Source organism: Plectropomus leopardus, chromosome 1, assembly GCF_026936395.1.
Source record: "Plectropomus leopardus strain MGB_pleo_1.0 chromosome 1, ASM2693639v1, whole genome shotgun sequence".
Taxonomy (NCBI): domain Eukaryota; kingdom Metazoa; phylum Chordata; class Actinopteri; order Perciformes; family Serranidae; genus Plectropomus; species Plectropomus leopardus.
Genome location: NC_142176.1, coordinates 42,191,668 through 42,205,919, shown reverse-complemented (window position 1 = coordinate 42,205,919; position 14,252 = coordinate 42,191,668). Strand labels below are relative to the sequence as shown.

General features: G+C 39.2%; 1 protein-coding gene across 4 annotated transcripts; it reads left to right on the top strand.

Moving 5' to 3' along the window:
- The first annotated feature begins 1,159 nt into the window (after positions 1–1,159).
- On the top strand, positions 1,160–13,008 carry LOC121941976 (ZP domain-containing protein-like). 4 transcript variants are annotated; one of them, XM_042485041.2, is made up of 7 exons: positions 1,160–1,308; positions 3,710–3,926; positions 8,430–8,614; positions 8,708–9,108; positions 10,016–10,115; positions 11,460–11,661; positions 11,754–13,008. In XM_042485041.2, the coding sequence occupies exons 2-7, from the start codon at positions 3,866–3,868 to the stop codon at positions 11,888–11,890; spliced, it is 1,086 nt and encodes a 361-aa protein (XP_042340975.1). In that variant the 5' UTR covers positions 1,160–1,308; positions 3,710–3,865; the 3' UTR covers positions 11,891–13,008. The 4 variants fall into 4 exon arrangements, with proteins under 4 accessions (XP_042340975.1, XP_042340983.1, XP_087937500.1 ...); XM_088081374.1 differs by having other exon boundaries at positions 1,218–1,425; XM_042485049.2 differs by lacking the exon at positions 3,710–3,926 and having other exon boundaries at positions 1,198–1,308.
- The last annotated feature ends 1,244 nt before the right edge of the window (positions 13,009–14,252 follow it).

Here is a 14,252-nt window from a genome sequence, read left to right as displayed (position 1 = left end):
CCTTAGTAGATGTGAGGGTCTAAGGGCAGAGGGATGTCGTATGCTGTAAAGCCCTCCATCCATTGACTGAGGTGTTACAAAGTCTATTGGCTGTGGGAACAAAGGATCTTCTGAAGGGTTCAGTCCTGTGACGCATGTGAAATGAATCACTCCCTGTGGCTGCTTCTGTCTTGTCGTGATGCTGTGGAGAGGATGGCGAGGATGGAGGCTTCTTTTGTAAATGCCGGTATATGATACTGCTGATATGTACATAAACTTTCCTTTCCTTTTCTTTGCTATTTCTCAGAAGGTGACAAATATCATACAAGGGTATACTTTGTGCCTCGTGTATGTTATTATCATGACTGTTATGGTTGTCTAAAAATCTAATTAAATATTTTTTAAAAAATGATCTGAATTAGCATTTGATGAGATTATCTGCACAAGCTGTTCACAGTATTTGTTATGAATTATTCTAGGCCTTTCATGTTCAGTAATTGTCTTGTGTGTTGTTTTCCTTCCAATGTGTGCCTACTTAAGGTTACGTGTGTTTGTATGTTACATGCCTCTTTGAAGTTACAATAGTTACTGGTCACTTTAATTAATGAAGTGTAAAAGGACTTACTATTACTTTTACTTTTAAGTCTTTTGTATGATTGTTTTTTGTTGTTTTTTCGTACTTGTTGTATTGTCTTATACTGCACATTCTTTAGTGCTTTTGTCCCTTTTGGATGAAAAGAACAAGAAGATTTATGGGATTGTTTGGAAAATAGGTTTCACTTTTGACTACAAGAGACAGGAGAATCAACAAATCAAATGATCTGTTATATCTTTTTAACCTAACTCAAAGTGAAAGTATGTTTTAAGAGCAAGTTTGAGTGCAAGGGCTACATGAATTGTCAAGATTGTGTAGTGTAACAACTGCAATTAATAACACTACTTAGTAGTAGTAGTAATAATAATAATAATGATAATAATAATAATAATAATAATAACTTAATTTGTAGGCTAAAGTCTAATGCAAAGATGCAGTCCAAAAAACAGCATAGGATGAAAATTAACAATAATAATAAATATAAATGTGTATAAAATAGCAATGCAATTACAACGATCCTAGAGTTTGTGAGCAGTTAGCCTGTGTGCAGTTCTCCCGTACTACCTCTGTCCCTCTTCACGCGGACTTTGGGGCGATCAGCTCCTCCCAGACGCGCTCTCTTCGCTCTGGCTCTGAAGCAATCCGACTCATCTGCAGACACTCCTGGACATTACGGATGTTACAACTGGACTCCAACTGTCCTCTGCTGTGAAGGGCGTCCAGCGCAAGTCAGGGTGAGGCAACAATATCTGTCTCCGTTGTAACGCTTTGTTGCTAATTAGTCAGTGGTGGAAGAAGCACTGGTGGAATGTAACTGAGTACATTTACTTAAGTACTCTAAGGCTGCCTAGGTAAGTACGAATTTGAGGTTTTTGCCCTTTACTTAGGTCTTCTCTTTTCATGTCCCGTGATTACTCTACTACTCCACCACATTTCAGAGGAAAATACTTGTACTTTTAATGTCACTACATTTTTCTCAAAGCCTAAGTCACTAGTTACTTTACAAGTTAGGATTTTTTTGTGTTAAAAAGCATGACAGAAGTTCATAAATATGATGTTTCATCTGAAATTAAACAACCTAACAGTTAAGGCAACTACAGGCAAAACAATTAGTCAATTTATCAGTTTGTTTTGTTTTTCAAAAGATTTTTTTCCAAACCGGGTAGTTTTACTTTAAATACTTAAAGTACATTATATACTTACTTACTTGTATTTATCAGTACCATTTTTAATGCAGCATTTTCACTAGTAACATAGTATTTTCACAGTGTCACGCTGATTACTTTTACTTCAGTAAATCATTTAAATACCTCCTCCCCCACCGGGAAGAAGTATCCTTGACTTAAGTAAAAGAGGCCTACCAATACCACACAGTAAAAATACTCCACTACAAGTCAAAACCCTGCATTCAAAACCTTAATTAAGTAAAGTATATACATAGTATCAGCAAAAATGTAGCCTACTTAGAATTTCAGTTGTACAGTGTAATGTTCCCTGACAGTGTTTTACTATTGTTTGATGTTTTGGGTTAATATTACTGCTACATTCATGTGTATGTTGCATTTTACTGTTTTAGATTATGCCAATTTTATTCCCTTTTTACTCTGTATTTTATTCTCCAATCAGCAGTACATCATAGTCTATAAAATCATCATATGTTTGCAGTTGGGCTGCGCTGTGAGAGAGAACCAGTTTTCTCTAAAAAATAAACTTTTCATAGTGAGAGGAAAACCACCTGCTTTTCAGCTTTTTGATGATGCATTTTCCAGCTTCAGTTGATCACACACATTCCAAATCAACACATCTGGAGATACATGGTTTTCAGTGGACAGGAAGCGGGTGAATATTAGTAATCTGAAAAGTAAGTGAAGCTGTCAGAGAAATTTGGTGGAGTAAAACATACAATATCTACCACTCAGATGTAGTGGAGAAGGAGCATAAAGTAGCACTAGAAGAAAAGTCCATAAAAAAACAGATAGCATCATTCAGATTGGTATAGGTCAATAGTACTTGACTAAATTTACTTAATTACATTCCACTTTTGTTAATTGTCTGCCTTAGCATGTGTTAGTTATGTTACAGTTAGTAATGCATTGCTGTGTGCTCTGCTTTCAGTATGCTTCTAGTTTGCCTTGGGTTAATGAAAAGGAAACTTACATCATGCATGTGCAGCTTATAAAACAAATAAAAACTTGAAATGGATAGATTTATTTTATTATTATTTCTTATTTCTTTTTTACAGCTTATGCAACTGTTTCCGATTAAAATTGGCTGCAGCCAGTGGCCAGGCCAGACTGGATTATGGCCAGCAGAGAGCAGTGCTGCCTTGCTAATAAACCTGCTGCTAAAGTGAGACTAAGCTGTTTCAGCTTCAGATGCCTTAAATGCCTCTTTCTCACTGTAGTGCCATTTCACCACTGTTGGCCAGTCTGTACAAGGCTACATTGCACACTGTAATCAACTTACTTTTATTTAGGCAGTTTGCGTTTGTCATATGTAGGCCTACTTTATAAATACTTGTGTTACTTACAGCCATCCTGCATCTTGTATATTATGTTGATTTTATTCAACAGCCCGTGCCTCCCTTGGTTTCTTTCCCCAAATTGTCAAAACCATTCCCCCAGTAGACCCTCCTGTGCAGTAGCTGCTCCGTGTGTTTGCTGCTTTGTTCTGTACATGCAGTTGCCATTTTCTTCCTCTCCTGATGTTTTCTTTCTTGCTTGCAGCTGCCTGTAGAACCATCTTTTGCTGAATTGGTGAACAAAGACTGATATTGTGCAAAAACGCAGTTAACACCTGCACATGTGACATTACATAATGTGCTCATGGAGCCAGCAGCTATTGTGGCCATTGATAAATTGACCCTGCATGAAAGTTTATCTGCTAGCAAACTGCAGTGCCATTTCACTAATGGACATAAACACAATGTTCTAGAGTTATAAGGCTGTTTCAGTTTCAGAGATGCCTGTTGCTTGTACACGATCATGCTACTGTTGGCCAGTTTGCACTAGATGTTATAATGTACTCTGCATATAATCTTAGCAAAGCAGTTTGCATTTTGTCATTATGCACTTTATATGTTCTTGTGATATTTACACTGTCTGTATTCTTATATATTATGTTAATTTTATACAGAATCACTTATTCACCAGACAGCTGAAGCAACAAGGTTGTGGTGGTGGAAATAAAGCATTTGATTTGAAGACATCTGCCTGATGATCACCTACAGCGGATTACTATTTAAGTGATTCCAGCCTTGAACAACAAGGAAGCAACAACTTCCTCATAACTATGACAAAGTACCTCATTTCGGCTGTGTGGCTGGCGTATTGGCTGTGTCATGGTTATCCTGGTAATACACACCTGTTCACCCAAATGTCCTAGTTACAGCAGACAAAACAGCAACATGAGCATACAACATAAATGTACAGTTAAATATTGATGTAAATTTATTACTATGCATACAACTTTTGTCTCCTGGTTTTTCTCAGCTTTCTTTCTGCTGCTTCTTCAACTGTCTATAATACACATTTTAACAAAGAGGAGCTTGTCTTCCTTTTTAATTACATCTTTCAGACTGTTCTGAACTCCGTTGCCCCTATAAAGACAAAACCACCACCACAGCCCTGGCTTAACACATCCACCTACGGTTTTAAAGAGAGACTGCTGGAGTAAGGACCAAAAACCGGGGGGGGGGGGTACTTGTTTTATGACATTTGAAAACATGATAAATAATTATCAAAAGATAGAAAAGAACAATGATCTTGCTTCTCTAATTTAAGAAAAGCAACCTAAAGAACACAAGAGAAGCAACCTCAAGAACGGGAAACACCACATGGTGTAAGACAGCCCTTAGTGACAGGGATTTAAAGCAGTTTCATCAAAAACATTTTTACTCAACCGAACGGTGAAGTTGTTGGTCTACCGCTTCATCCGTAAACTGTTGTGTAAGATGAAGAGGAGCAAATATTAAAATATTTGGTTTACTAAAAACTTAAGCAAAGCAACACTGTTCTTAAAATAAGCACAACACATATGTCATGTAGGTTGGACCACTGGGTTTAACTCTGTATCTTTATATGTTACATTTTTGACCGAAAATGACAACAACAACAACAACAGAAAAAAAGGACTTTCAGCCTCTCTGTTGGTTGTGAGGGACTGTGGTTTAATTTCTTACACACTGCTATTCCTCCTTACTCTATAACTTTAAATAGCTAGTGCTGGGCTCCCTCAGTTGAAACTGTCCCACAGCTTTTTGTTTAGACTCATGTTGATGAGGCTAATTTCAGTTCTAGTTATTTAAGTCTGAGTAGAGAATATGCTAAATTGCTATATTCTTTTTCCTTGTTTTTGTTCACCATATTTAAGGTCTTGATTTTCATTCCTTCTTCTCTGATTCAAGATTGATAATTCTGTGTTTTCATTGCTGTGGACATTTATGTGAGGACTGACCGAGGCGACATAACATGTCACACTCTTGTGCAGCGTGGTTTGCGCCGTTGATTTGCTTCTCTGCAGTTGCTTTCACAGTGTTGCTGTAGTCAGGCGTCCCTTATAGCGAGTGGTGCATGGACTTGAAGTTTTATGTTTTAGAGTGATAGTTGTTAAGGCACTCTAGATGGAGCGAGTTTGCTTCAGAGTTTTATGTGTATATTTTATAGTTTCCTTTTGTCTTAAGTGTCGGTCTCCTTTTTTTATTTTTTTTATTCTGAGGCTGTGTATCCATGTGTTAAGTTAGTTTATGAGCAAACATACAACAACTCACAATATGGGGATGAATTTCTGTAGCTGAAATATTAAAGGCATGGGCCAGTAGGAAGAAAATACGAAGTACTCAAAGAAATATAAATATAAATATATAAAATAAATTCTTTCTCCAAGAGACACATCTTACACAATTAGAAAATAAGAAACTGCGTTGGGACTGGGTGGGGCAAATATTTTTTTCTGTTGGCTCATCCAGTAGTAGGGGTGTATCCATTCTCATAAACAATTACAGTTTAAGAGTAAGAGGATTATTACAAATGTTAATGGGAGAATGGTTATTGTTGAAGCAGACATTCAAGGCCACTCCATGCTGCTTGCTAATATATATGCTCCCAATCAGGATGACACCGCTTTTGTTGGTACGTCAGAATGTAAAATAAGAGAGGCTCTAGATGGACATGACTACTATCATCCTATTATTCTTGGTGGGGACTGCAATTAGGTCATCGACAGTGTTTTAGATCGCAGCAACCCCTCTAACCCCTCAAAAAACACAGGGCTGTGGAGATTTAGAATAAAATTTGCAAAGACTTAGGTCTGGTAGGCATGTAGACTAATGAATGAATCCTACCAGTAGGGATTATATTTTCTACTCGTCTTGCCATCGTGTTTACACAAGAATAGATTATTTTTTAATCTCCCATTCCCTCCTTGCCTATACTGCCTCTTGTGACATAGGGTCTATTTTGGTATCAGATCACGCAGAAGTGACACTGCTTATATTACCACCTGGCAATACTGGCAGATCACAAAAATGGCACTTTAATTCTAGTCTACTACAAGACGCAACATATTTATTTTCAATAATAACATTTGTAATACAATTTTCAGATGTCATTTATGTCATTGAAGGCAAAATTATAACATTCAAATCATTGTTTTGCTTGACAGACTCCCTTTCACAAAAATTCATTTTTCTCAGCTTTCTAGATGATGAAACTAGCCTCTATTCATCATCAGATAAATCAAGAATGGAACAAGGTACAAACAACCAGGTTTTTCCATGACGAAAATGAGAGTTTCTTTTTTCATTTGAGCTATTCGGTGTTTTCAGAGTCTTTGTACAAAATATTCTATGGGTCTTGAAAGATGACTCGAAATGGCCAGAAAAGCTGGCACAAGCCACTTTCCATTATATAATAGGGCTGGCACTCAATGAGTTAAATGATATATTTTCAAAAGATAAAAACTCACCAAATGACAGATTTTTACAAAGAAATCTGTCCCTGAAAAGGGCACAGACACTACCTCCTTTTTTGTCCGGTCGTGCCTCAAACTCAGATCTAAGATTTAGTGGGGTGGATTCAATAAGAGCAGCATTTCCATTTTTGTTGTCCAACCAAATCTCAGTTAAAAACATAAAATCAAGCTTATAGGAGGTTATAAAATCATTGATTAAAAGTGACTTATTACCCAAGGATCTGATATTAAGTACAGCTAGTTTCAAGTTTGTTGGAGCAGGGCCTGAGATACTCTGCTGACAGGGAATCTGAATCAGACTTTTAGGACTGGAGGATCTTACTGTCACCCTCTTATCTATTCTTTGCCTTGAGACTGGAGCGATTGTACTTGGGATGTTTATTCTCTCCCTGGGCCTCAGTTTGCTAAAGGACAGACAATGAGGAACAGTTTTGGAACAGTAGAGGCCCAGGGTGTCCTAGTGGCTGCACACAGTGATAGCAGATGACCTTGTGCTGCCTAAGGCCTTAGAAGCCAGGAGTCTGGGTGCAGGCCGAGGTGGCCCACCGCAGGGGGTAATCGAGGGAGGGGCAGGGCACCTGGGGGGTTTTGGGGGTCAGATAAATTGGGCGGGTGTTTCTGTGTATTGTATGGGTGATGGTAGTGCCTGAGATCTGGCCATACTGGGGGTGAACGGGACCATTTTAATCCCAGACTTTACCAAGTCCTCCATCTGGCTTGTGAACCTGAGAGATAAGACAGGGGAGAGTGAGGATACAGGTGGGGGCATCTGGGGCTGGGGTGGGGGTGGTAATGGGGTCTGAGGCAGGGGTTGGGGTTATGATGAAGTACAGGGCTGGGGTGGGGTGGTGATGGGGTCTGAGGCAGGGGTTGGGGTTATGATGAAGTACAGGGCTGGGGTGGGGTTGGGGGTGGTGATGAAGGAAAATCCACAGGGAGGCAGGTGGAGTGTTATCATCCTGGGGCTGGTTCTCCTTCTGCAGGGGAGACTTTGGCTGACGGAGAGGAGGCCCAGTAGGTTTTTGGTTCCTCAGACAGTGGAGGAGATTGTCTGTCAGTTCCATCAGTCCACAAAGTACAGGACGTCTGGACATCTGTTCACGACTGTATTCAGAGAATTGTTGAACATGACGTTCCTTTTTGTATTAACATATTTCTATTGGGGGACCCTTCCACTTTTAGAGATGTAAATCCCTCTATAAGTACAGAATGGGTCCAGATTGCTATTATGTTGTGTAGGAGACTGCTTGTTCAACAGTTGAAGTTAGCTCACGCACCATCAATTACAGACTGGTATAATGTACTTGCCAAAGTGGCAGCAGACAAACGAATATCATTCTCTCTACTTGGCAGGCTAGAGGGTAAATATTTTAAATGGGGAAAAATGTCTTGTGTTTTGTTGTCATTTGCTTATGCCAGTCAGCTAGTGTACATTGCTACTGTTTGACTGAATGTATTTTGGGCTTTAAAAAAATTGATAAAATGTTAATCATAAAAAAGAAAAAAAAACAGTAACCAGTTTTCTATGCGGAAGTGACTTTTGGTGTTTGTCACAGTGATTTGGTCTATATATTTACTTTTTTAGGTGTCATCTTTTTGATTTTGTCTTGTTATTGTCTTGTCCTTTCTCCTTTTTTTTTCTTAATGAACTAGTCTTGCTTCATTTTTTTTGTTTCCAGTTTTATATTGTACTCTGTCAATCCTGCCTTTGCTTTATCTGCCAAAGCATGTTGTCCATTTTTGAAGGCACTATATAAATGCATTTATTATTTTTTTATCATCATTGCAAGGATTTTATGTCAAACATATTACAGGTTTTCATACATTACTTCTATTACACAATCTTCAGAATGTGTTTTTTTTTTTTTTTTGTGGTTTGCTCTAGTTGAGGCCAATGTGATCTGCGATGAAGGCAAAATGACAGTAGGGTTTGAAAAGTCTTCATTTTCTCGTCTCAACATTAATAATCTGCGGCTCAATGACCCCGACAGCAATGCCTGCAAGGTCCGCTCCAATAGCACCCACATCTACGCTGTCGTCCCCCTGAACGAATGTGGCACTCAAATTGAGGTAACACAGTCATTTGTTTCATTACCCACTGTGCTTTTCTCTTGGTAAATGGTATTGCTTTTCATTCATGACCAGTAACATTTAACTCTGCAGGAAAGTGCTGAAAACCTCATTTTCAAGAATGAAATCACCATTGAGGACAACACTGGTGACCTGATCACCAGGAAATGTCTGCTAGAGCTGAAGTTCTACTGCCAATACCCCAAACGTGGGAACCTGACTCTGGGCTTCTCAGTAAATCAGAAGAGTGTCACAGTGTCTGAGGCAGGCTTTGGCACATTCACCTACCAGTTTGAATTCTATACTAACAAACAATTCAAAGACCCCATTGAGCTGCCATCATACATTCTTACATGTGACATAGGGACCAGGATTTACATGCAAATAAAGGCCACCTCCTCATTCAATGATGCAAAGCTGTTTGTGGAGTCCTGCAGAGCTTCACCAGTTGACGACCCAAATTACGACGGAACCTACTCCATCATTGATAATGGGTAGGTCAACACATTCTCACCCCAAGTCATCACATACTACCGCTTTGTCCGTTGACTTCTGTGTCTACATATTACACTCTAGGTATCCTTTTGCATTTCCTGTTGACATTCCAGGATGGTGTTACCAACACTGGAATGTCAACAAAAGCTCATGGTGGGATTACAACAGCATGTGGTTATGTTTAGGCAACCAACGCCAGGATGACAACACAAGCACATGCTTAGGATTAGGCTAAAAATTCACTGACGGTTAAGTTTAGGCTACAAGAGAACATGGTAAGGTAAAGAAAAAAACACATCAGATCCCCCTACCACCCACCCTATAGGCACCATGTTCCTTATATTACATTGTAACTGGCTGCGTTTCAACCTGAAGCCGTCCAGTGGCGTATCACACGGACGCGACAAGTTCTGTCCAGGCGTGTTATCAACTGATGCGACCAGTCTGCGTATCCTGCTGCCATAGCAGGTGCAGGTGAAAATCATAACACCGCAAAAGGTTCTGTCCAGTCTGATTCACAGCTGGCACTGCCCAGCTGCTTATCATACAGCCGTGAAAGGTGGCTTTTGGCATTGGGATCTTATGCCAAAGTGACAGAATTTGACAACTTCGGAATATGAATGGGCTGCCTGTTAGTTTGAATGATAGATGGGAATGAAATCTCTCTCTTCCGCCTAAGTATTCTCTTTGGAGATGATATCTCCTCTGACCTAATGGCTTGTCTATGCAATATGACCATGTCAGGATGGAAAAATGTGCTTCACTTACTTCATCTTTGGTGTTATGTGTACTGCTATCACTTATGTAAATATCTCCAATAGAACAATAACCTAGGCCCTATAATAGGAATAGAGTTGGACAGGCGGTAATTCTTATCTTTTTGTTTGCTTGTTTTGTTCTGCCTAGGTGTAAAGTGGACAAGACCGTTGAAATCCATACCCCCTCCCACGACAGACAATTCAGGTTCAGCATGGAGGCCTTCAAGTTTATCGGCTTGTATAATCAGGTGAAGAATGGGATTAGATTGAAGCATGGGACTGTCCAACACGTTGTCACTCCAAACTTGTCACATGGTGCCACTCTGTCGGTGACCCACCGCGTATACCAATGGCATTTTTTGGGTATCCTTCTGCGTCAGCTGTTTACACTCTGGGATTACCATGATGTCAACAAATACACATGGTGGGATGACACAACCCATTACTGTGAGGCCACGGCATACAGAAAGTAGCATGGTACATGTTTACACAACAGTATGGACTGTCATGATGGTTAGGATTAGGCTACAAAGTCATATACAGTTAAGTTTAGGAAAAATAGGCACATGAATTGAATCCCTTTATTGTCATTGCAAGTTCACATACGAGATTTACTGTCTCTCATTTAAAAAAAAAAACCTGTTTACTTTCACGCCGCTCACATGGGTAATTGTAGAGCAAAAACACACACACACACACACACACATCCACACAGGAAGCAAACTCCACACTGCCGCACACAAGCCGGTTGTTTGTGGGACCCATCCACCTCCCCACCTACACACTCTACAAGTGCACTCATGCTCCTTATATTATGTGCTTACTAACAGCACTATTAACTGACGCTGTCCTTTAGTGTTTCATGCTCGCGTGACTGGTTCTGATGCTGCTGATCCAGCAGGGAGTGTCAACGGTCTGGGATCAGGCCCCTGGTGCAAAAAGTATTGAATACAGATTTCATTTGACTGGAGATGTTTTGATACTACTTGGTAGGCTACTGGGTTATTTTGGTCAATACCAGGCATGGAGTGCCAGTAACCAGCCCTATATATTCCCCAACACTACTTATCACACCAATAATTGATGAAAAAAAAACTAAGCATTCTTATATACATTGGGGGTGGCTGTGGCTCAGAGGAAGAGTGGGTCATCCTCTAATTGGAAGGTCAGCGATTGATCCCCAGCTCCTCCGGGCAACATGTCGAAGCTCCCGATGCTGCATCATCGGAGTGTGAGTGTATGTGAATGATTTCTGAGTAGCAGGTGACACCTTTTAAGGTAGCTTCAGCCACCAGTTTGTGAATGTGTGTGTGAATGGGTGAATGTGACATGTAGTGTTAAAGCGCTTTGAGTGGTCAATAAGACTAGACAAGCGCTATACAAGTATAGTCCATTTACCATTTCTAAGTATTAATACCAGAAATTGTAGAATATTAAAAAAAAAAAACAAAACAGATTAATTGTGCAATCCAAAATAAACATTTACCAAAAGAGGTGTGTAGGGGGGGTGTCTCTATGTTTCCCATCCCATCTTCTGACTACAGCTGTGAAGGTACTGCTGATATAATGACAGCGTGTTTTGTTGCATTTAGGTGTACATCAAATGTTCAGTCCTGATATGTGAAGGAGGGAGGTCTGATACCAGGTGCTCGCAGGGATGCATCGGGTCAGGATCATGGCTGAGCGATCAGCCCCATCACCGTGGAAAGAGAGAGGCTGTTACTCAGAGTTTAAGGCACATTATTTCCCAGGGTCCCTTGCGCTTAAGGAGATCAGCAGAGAGCACTGGCCCAAGTATGAAAAGTGTTTTTATTGACAGCATACCTGCCTTGTTTGAGTATCATTTGGACAAGTTCAGAGTAAAACTGTGTCTCTCTTCTCTCCAGTGATCAACCTGAATCCAAACCTGGTATTCATCGCTGGATGTCTTCTTGCAGCTGTTGGCATGATCAGTGCAGTGAGCATGTACAAAGCCAGACTGTCATGGGTCAGATACCAACCACTGCCAGTGTATAAGAGTTAAGACAACAGTGTGTGCCTAATACCAATTCTGTATTAATTACATTTGACTACATACATCTTTTTTGATTGATCTTGCTATCAGGTATTGGGTTTTAAATGTATCTGATTATATGCCCATTTAAATGAATGAATTTTATATTAACACCTTTAGAAATGTCTACTGCTATAAGAGGAAACACTTCAGTGAGGGAAAATCTGTGCTTGGGCAAAAATGAAACCAGAAAGGAGATTTTATTTGAGTCAACACTGAAGAATGATCAACCAGCCCCTACAGGGTTATTGTTAGAAATTAAAACCGAAAATAAAACTAAAACGAGCAGTGAAAAAAAGAGATCCTCTAAGAAAAACTAAAACTGAATAAATTATATTGCCTGCCAAGATAGGGTGAGAGCATGAATTTCTGTCAGCTCGTCTTTCAACCACATAATCTGAAATTCTGACTTTCCCGGACATTACACTATGCTGCAATGCTTTTTGCAGTCTAATCTCATAGAATTTGATAACAAGAACATAATTTAGGCCTAATATTGTAGTAGATCAAACGTCATTTAATTAAGCTATTCAGCACAGGACTAATGTTATCCAACCAGGTTAGTATGACCCTCTTCTGTGGTATTGAATTAGTACTAAAGGTTACTCCTAAATTAAAATATTTATAAAACATCATGATAAACAGTATGTTTAAACATTATGTTAGACAATAATGCCATTCCCACACAGTTCTCCAGCTATGAATTTTGTGTTTGAGACCTCATACCTATCCCTAAAAAAAAAGCAACTAAAGCTAGTGTAAAACTGAAAAACTATAAAAATAATATTTAAAAACTAAAATTCAACTGAAACTATACAAACATGAGTTCAAAAGTCAAAAGCAAAATAAAATAAAAAATAATAATCTACTGAAACATTGGAACTGTAGCTGCTGGTTGACTTGTGGTCTTGAACGCGCTGTTCATGATGGGATCACTAGCTTTATAAATGCTACCACTATTACATATTACAGCATGATTTAAAACAAGTATCTTGATTTTATGTGTAGTCCTAGTCATAATCATCATATTCAATCCTATGCAAGATGTTATCATTAATGGATTAATAAAATATATTCTTTTGCATATATTTTTGCCTTTATCAACTTGAATGTGGATTCTCTTTCTTGGTGCATGAAGTCACACACTTCCATTCCAAATCCAACACAAAATGTCCTATAGTCATGTTTCAAGTAATTAAAAAAGCCATTAATACTTTCCTGTTGCTAAAGCTCACCACGTTTTATCATTTGTGCTGCAACCAACTGAATGACAACAGCTACAATGATCCATAAGTCAGGAGGGAAGTACACTAAAAGTATGCAACAAAACTGACAGATTTGGAGCTGAAAACTAAATTAGAGAAGAATTTTTTTTTTAAATAAAATAATAAATAATAGTTGCATCCCATAGCAGAAAGTATCATCCTCTAAGATGAGCTACAGGTCAGGCAGGAGTCTATAGGTCCTGCAGGTGCATAGTAGATTAGTATATGAAAGAAATGGGCTGCATTTATGGGAATAGCAGTTTTTCTTGATTGCTCCCACACTATAACTGGGCCTATCAACTACACATCCCAAATCTTGAAGCCACTGACCAAAGCATAGACCCGTTTCACATAACTACGTATAAACACTATTCATTTGTCTCCACACAAGTTTCAAGATTCAAAACAAAAACGTGGCCAAATAAATCATTAATTGTACTGTGTATTCATCAAGTATTTCATCAAAAACGAAGCCTGTGCCGAAGTGCCAAAACTGCAGTTCCTCTTATGACCACTTGAGGCTGGCTTCAAAGCAGAGTCAATCCACACAGACCTTCAACTTTACACCAGAAATAAACATGTTTACAGCCTGAGAAAAAACAGTTTTGGTTTCTTTAGCAAATTCTACATCCATGATAACTACACAGGAGATACGATAATTTATAACTCCCTTGTTTATATTTTACTAAGGCCCAAAGTTACACATATTTACGGGTGAAGCTGCTTGAGTGACAGGCTGTCTAAAAACCATCTCTCACTGATCGCTGCAGTCTGTGATATGAGTCAGATCCCCTAGATACTGGGGTCCAGATACTGAACCCCCAATGTTAAATGTTATATTAAATGCATATACTGTACTTAACACAGCCACAGGTGGCACCTTTTAGGGTAGCCTTAGCCACCAGTGTGTGAACACAGACTGTGAGCTAGATGCAACGACACTTACACTTGCTATGCTTAAGTGAGGTTAAAATATCGGAGACATAGGCATTACCATCTTGCGCTGGTGAAGTCATTCGTAGCAGGACGAACCATCAAATCGTCCTCTCCACACTCTCTGAGCTCGG